We start from the raw sequence: 6,727 nt of genomic DNA on the forward strand, positions 1-6,727 counted from the left end.
CCTCTCTGTTGCCCAAGCGGGAGTGCAGTGGTGCAATCACAGCTCACTGCAGCCTTGACCTCCCAGGCTTGAGTGATCCTCCTTACCTCAGCCTCCTGAGTAGCTGGGACCACAGGCAGGCACTGCCGTGCCCAGCTGATTTTTTGTACTTTTTGTAGAGATGGGGTTTTCGTCATGTTGGCCAGGCTGGTCCTGAACTCCTGGGCTCAAGTGACATGCCCACCTTAGCCTCTCAAAGTGTTGGGATTACAAGTGTGTGCCACTATGCCCAGCCAAAACTTTTTGAGAGCCAACATCACACTCAAAGGAAATGCTCACTGAAGCACTTCAGATTTTCAGATTTGGGATGTGGAACTTGAAAGTATAATGCAATTATTCTAAAACCCCCAAAAATTCTGAAATCCTAAATACTTCTGGTCCCAAGCATTTTGAATAAGGGACACTCAACCTGTATACAGAAATCTCACCTCCTCAACTCTTAAGAATCCCAAGGCCACTGCCAAAGACTTACCTGGTATCTTTTAGGTCCTATGGCTGCCATCCAGATGCCCATGCTTACGTCTTCACCCTATATACACGGCCCACAAAGTTTGAATGTAAAAGTTTTAAATGCCATTTTATTTGCAAAGACAAAACCATGCCAATGCCCATCAGAGACCACCTTTGTACTTTTTTGCTCTGTTATTATTCTAACATGAAAGAGCAAAAGTGGATTCACACAAAGTCAAAGCTAGTGGCCTTTAGTATGAAGCACCCCCACAAAATAATGAGAAGTTGAAACCACGAGTAGATGGCCCATCTTTCTCATGTACCTTAGGCCTCCAGGAAGCACTTTGGGTTCCTCCTTAGGAATACAAATCTTTCTATTCATCCAGGGACTATAGTTTTTTTTGAGACAGTGTCTCCCTCTGTCAGCCAGGGTGGTGTGATCTCGGCTCTGCAACCTCTGCCTACCTGGGTTCATGTGATTCTCCTGTCTCAGCCTCCCAAGTAGCTGGGAATACAGGTGTGCGCCATTATGCTAATTTTTTGTATTTTTAGTAGAGATGGGGTTTGCCATGTTGGCCAGGCTGGTTTCGCATTCCTAACCTCAAGTGATCCACCTGCCTTAACCTCCCAAAATAGGATTACAGGTGTGAGCCATGGTGCCCAGTCTCCAGGGACTATACTTGTAAATACTGGCTGAAAACATAATAAGTAGGCTCAAAAAAGATTAAGGAATAGAATTTAAAGCCCAAGATTTGAGGGACATAGGATTGCATCCTTAACCTTTGAGAGGTGATTCCTTAATTTTTTGTTTTTATTTTTTTATTATAGAGATGGGGTATTGCTGTTACCCAGGCTGCTCTTGAATTCCTGGGCTCAAGTGATCTGCCCACCTTAGCCTTCCAAAAACGCAGCGATTACAGGCAAGAGCCACCATGCCCAGCTAAAAAATTCTTAATTACCTGATAGGTCTTTAACCTCCCCGAGTTGCTTGCCAGCCACTTGACGATGTCCTTAGAGATCACGTACCCTGACCCACATGCAAAGGCAGGGTAAGCGGGGCTGGGGTACTCCAACTCCTGCCACTTGCCGGTTCGGTCAACTGCCCAATTCAGTCTGAAACTGAGAATGGAAAATAATGTGGCCTCTTGTGTTGGTCTGACATCTATCCTGCCACTATTACACTTGACTCCTTTATCATCACTACAAAGGAATAAGCTTGTAGAAGCGAGGCAAGAAAATAGAGTGCTTGCTTTGCAGTGGTGTGATCTTGGCTCACTGCAACCTCCGCCTCCTGCGTTCAAGCAATTTTCCTGCCTCAGCCTCCCAAGTAGCTGGGATTACAGGAACCTGCCATCATGCCCAGCTAACTTTTTGTATTTTTAGTAGAGACAGGGTTTCACCATGTTAGCCAGGCTGGTTTTGAACTCCTGACTTCAGTTGATCCACCCACCTCGACCTCCCAAAGTGCTGGGATTACAGGCATAAGCCATTGAGCCTCGCCAGAATATTTTTTTAAATCTCTTACCTTATATACCAAGAAAAAATTTTTTTAATCTAAGGGAAGGAATTATTTATCCAGTGGTGTTTTAGATAAAAGATTGGTATGTTAAATTTTCTCAAAGTTGCATTTGTAGAATTTCTGAATGAGAAGTACTAGATCACCCTGTGTTTTAGCATATATGAAAACAAAAAATCCCAGTCACTAATGCATATTATACTCCTGAGGAAGCAAAGAAAATGGTTTGAGATGTGTCACAAACTTATTCTAACAAAATACACAGTAGCTTCTCATGTGAATACCATTTATTTCTTTGCATGAGAATAAAAGCCACATTGTTTTCCCTCCATTACTACATTAGCCTGAGGCTTTTCATTTAAAAAATATTTTCCTCCCATTGTACATAATAAAAAATTTATTATTTTTAAGACAGGGTCTCCCTCTGTTGCCCAGGCTGGAGGACAGTTGCACAATCATGGCTTACTGCAGCCTCCAACTCCTGGGCTCAAGCACTTCCCCTGTCTCAGCCTCCCAAGTAGCTAGGGGCTACAGGCTCATGTCATCTTTTTTATTTTTTGTAGGGACAAGGTCTTGCAATGTTGTTCAGGCTAGTTTTGAACTCAAGGCCTCAAGGGATCCTTGCACCTCAGCTTTCCCAAAACTCTGGGATTACAGATGTGAGCCATAATGACTGACCTAGAGCAATGAAATATACATTAACCCAGCAGTCTAGTAAGAAACTGTGTATCTCAATCACATTTTTGAAAAAATAACCTAAAATCTTATCCTTAATTACATTTGATTAGGTACATGAATGCCAACAGGCTGAGAATGGTTAACTTACTTTCCCCACCAAAAATTAGGCCCATCCAGATTCTTTTGGGCAATCCTATTAAATACAGCTTCGAGGTCTATGTAACAGTCGTCATCTGTCTTCAGCAACAAATTGAAGCTGGTTGTTTCCACAGTCCTGTTGACACAAAACGGATATGAAAGTCAGTACAGCCAAACAAAGCAGTACCAAAGCAGTGGCATCACTGATGCTTTCATTCAAAACCATCTGTTATTTGTATTTGTTATTCATCAAATGTTGAGAACATCTGCTCTAACAAAATTTTGCTGTTATCAACTAAGGCCATCACTTGGTATTTACTAAGTGGCGTAACACAGAGAAGTACTAAGCTGATTTTAAAAGGTAAAGGAAGAGCATGAAAGAAAATATCTGGCTTCAGTGGAATATATATTCAACAAACGCTTCTTAGGCATCATTCAAGTCCTGCTGCCAAATCTATTAAATGTCTAAACCCTTCTCCATGTGTTTATTTTTTATTTATTTTTTTTTGAGATGGAGTTTCGCTTTTGTCGTCCAGGCTGGAGTGCAATGCTGCAACTGGCTCACTGCAACCTCTGCCTCCTGGGTTCAAGCGATTCTCCTGCCTCAGCCTCCCTAGTAGCTGGGATTACAGGCACGCATCACCACAACCAGCTAATTTTTTTGTATTTTTAATAGAGACGGGGTTTCACCATGTTGGCCAGGCTGGTCTTGAACTCTCAGGTGATCTGCCTGCCTCAGCCTCCCAAAGTGCTAGGATTACAGGCATGAGCCATGGCACCTGGCCCTGCCCCATGGATTCTTAATAACAAAGGTCCAGGATAATGAATTAGGTGTTAAACCTGGGCCTCTCACACAGCACACCATTGTACAAGATGCATCCAATACTGTTTATACTACACTCAAGATATTTTATGGCTTAAAAAAAACCTGACTTATTACATTGAAACATACTTTCCCTTGGAAACAACTTCCAGCAATTAAACCATTATAAATGACCTTCTGGAAGGCAAAGGAGAGTGACTTCATTAATCTAGACATGAAATACAGAATTGTGACTAAAGACAAAATTGACTCCTTCATTTCACATTCACAATCCCTGTACCTGTTTAAAAATGCAGTTTTGCTAGGGAGGCAGTCATGTCAGAAATCTCAATAAAAGAAATTTAGAATTTCATTAGGTCAAAGAATAGGTCCACACCCAATAGCATCACTCCATGTTTCTAAAGTTTATTTCTAATTAACAGCAGAAGGCATACATAATATTTATTTGCTAATTGGAAATAAATTTTCATGATAAAGAATATTTAGGTCACTGATAACTGAATAAAGAGGAAAAAATAGTGAAACTCATTTTCAGTGTGGAGAGGGACGGGTAATGCCAGCTACAGGGACACAGGTCCCAAATCAGAGCCCTGTTGAGGGTTACTGCAGCAATCCAGGGAGAGAAGGTTGGCAGCCAGAATAGTGGCAGCAGAGACTAAGGAAGAAGCTAAGATACTTCCTTCCATGTCTGGATATCTTGCTCTAAAGGGAGTCCCAGAACCTCACAGTCCTGACACCCCACCCTCTGGACCTCCATGCTCATTCCTCACCTCTGCCTTACCTCCAATTGCTCTTAAACTCTCATTTATGGCCCCGAATTAAAAGGAGGTTCTTTGTCTTACTATAGCTGTCTAAAAACCCAGATTTCCAACCCTCATTTATCTCTTTCCTCTATCCACAGGATGAATTCCAAATTATATTAATTTGCCCCAGCTGGCCATGTATGGTGGCTCACGCCTATAATCCCAGCACTTTGGGAGGCTGAGGCAGGAGGACTGAGCCCAGGAGTTCGAGACCTGACTGGGCAACATTGCAAGATCTCATTTCTATTAAAAAAATAAAAATAAATAATTTGCCCCAGCTAAGAAAAACTACCTTCCATAAACCATTTAGACCATTTAGCCCTCAGGACCAGGGAACCATATCTGTAAAGTACTGTTCTTGGTAACTTCCCATTCTGCCTAGGGCAACAGAGAAGGAAAGAAACAGATCCTGGGCCTCACCAAGGAACAAGATAAGGTTTTAAAAAATAAAAGTGAAAAAAATAAAAATGAAACTAATCAGAGATAGTTTCAAGGTTTTAGTTCCATGGTCAGGATAGACAGCATTAGGAGACTCAACAGAAAACTTTGAGATTCTAGAGTAAACTAATAATACTAATAACTATACATGTTAATATTATATAAAGTCACTATTTTATTTTTACTGTTATTATTGTTATAGAAGGAAGAATTACAAGTTCCAAGAAATACTGGAAGGTCTGGGAAATTGTAAATGTGATAGACTCTGGGAGCCGTGGAATTTCAGTAAGCTAGCTATATAAGCGTTTTAGAATCAGGGCAAGCAGTTTTTAAATGGATGGAGTAAGATTGGAAATATAAGGTGGATATTCAGTAGAAGAAAATTCCTGTGGAATTTCAGTAAGCCAGCTGCATAAGTGTTTTAGAATCAGGGCAAGCAGTTTTTAAATGGATGGAGTAAGATTGGAAATACAAGGTGGATAGTCAGTAGAAGAAAATTCCTATTAGTAACCAGAATGTGAGCGACTATAACTGGGGAATCTGGGTAGGTGGGTATAAATACAACTAAAAATGGACCATTCCCAAACTCACTGATTTTTATCTAATGCTGGCTTCTGACAACCGAGACAAGTGGAAATGACTCAAAATGAATCAATTTTTGGTTTTCTTTAGATGGAGTTTTGCTCTTGTTGCCCAGGCTGGAATGCAATGGCACAATGTTGGCTCACTGCAACCTCCGACTCCTGGGTTCAAGCAATTCTCCTGCCTCAGTCTCCTGAGTAGCTGGGATTACAGGCAAGCACCACCATATCCGGCTAATTTTGTATTTTTAGTAGAAATGGGGTTTCTCCATGTTGGCCAGGCTGATCTCGAACTCCCGACCTCAGGTGATCCACCCGCCTTGGCCTCCCAAAGCGTTGGGATGATAGGCATGAGCTGCCACACCCAGCCTGTTTTTTTTTTTTTTTTTTTTTTTTTTGGGAGACAGAGTCTCACTTTGCTGCCCAGGCTGGGGTGCAGTGGTCTGATCTTGGCTCACTGCAACCTCTGCTTCCCGAGTTCAAGCGATTCTCCTACCTCAGCCTCCTGAGCAGCTGGGATTACAGGCATGTGTCACCACACCCAGCTAATTTTTGTATTTTTAGTAGAAACGGGGTTTTACCATGTTGGCCAGGCTGGTCTCGGACTCCTGACCTCAAGTGTATCTGCCTGCCTTGGCTTTCCAAAGTGCTGCCAGCAGGCATAAGCCACCATTTGATCAGGTAATTTTTGCGGTGTTTTTGATAGGTTAATACCACATTATGGATCTTTATCAAAATAAAGTGGCAGCATCTTAGAAGTGCAGATTTCATAAGGTGCCAGGATACATATCCCAGGTGCTCAATGGCCTTAGGTTTTTGTTTGTTGAAATCTCAGTAGTTTGAAGTTGATAAATTGTCTCTATAGCAAAAGTACAGTAAGACAGGCACAGTGGCACATGTCTATAATCTCAGCTACTCAGGAGGCTAAGGCAGGAGGTTTGCTTGCACCCAAGAGTTCAAGACCAGCCTAACACCCCACTACCAAAAAAGAAACTAACAATAAAACAACTTCTAGTTGGCCGGGTGCGGTGGCTCAAGCCTGTAATCCCAGCACTTTGGGAGGCCGAGGTGGGTGGATCATGAGGTCAAGAGATCGAGACCATCCTGGTCAACATGGTGAAACCCCATCTTTACTAAAAATACAAAAAATTAGCTGGGCATGGCGGTGCGTGCCTGTAATCCCAGCTACTCAGGAGGCTGAGGCAGGAGAATTGTCTGAACCCAGGAGGCGGAGGTTGCGGTGAGCCGAGATCGCGCCATT

The 6,727-nt window shown here is 42.4% G+C and overlaps 1 protein-coding gene across 1 annotated transcript in view; it reads right to left on the reverse strand.

The window, feature by feature from the left end:
* The window catches only part of B3GALNT2 (beta-1,3-N-acetylgalactosaminyltransferase 2), a 58,621-nt gene that overhangs the window by 5,358 nt on the left and 46,536 nt on the right, over positions 1–6,727 (reverse strand). The window contains exons 9-11 of the mRNA XM_017526576.1: positions 2,832–2,957; positions 1,449–1,608; positions 512–568 (exon numbers count right to left, since the gene is read on the reverse strand). Coding sequence (XP_017382065.1) covers positions 512–568; positions 1,449–1,608; positions 2,832–2,957 — 343 coding nt within the window. The remainder of the gene's footprint in view (positions 1–511; positions 569–1,448; positions 1,609–2,831; positions 2,958–6,727) is intronic.

The sequence above is a fragment of the Cebus imitator genome, unplaced genomic scaffold, assembly GCF_001604975.1.
Source record: "Cebus imitator isolate Cc_AM_T3 unplaced genomic scaffold, Cebus_imitator-1.0 Scaffold42, whole genome shotgun sequence".
Lineage (NCBI taxonomy): Eukaryota > Metazoa > Chordata > Mammalia > Primates > Cebidae > Cebus > Cebus imitator.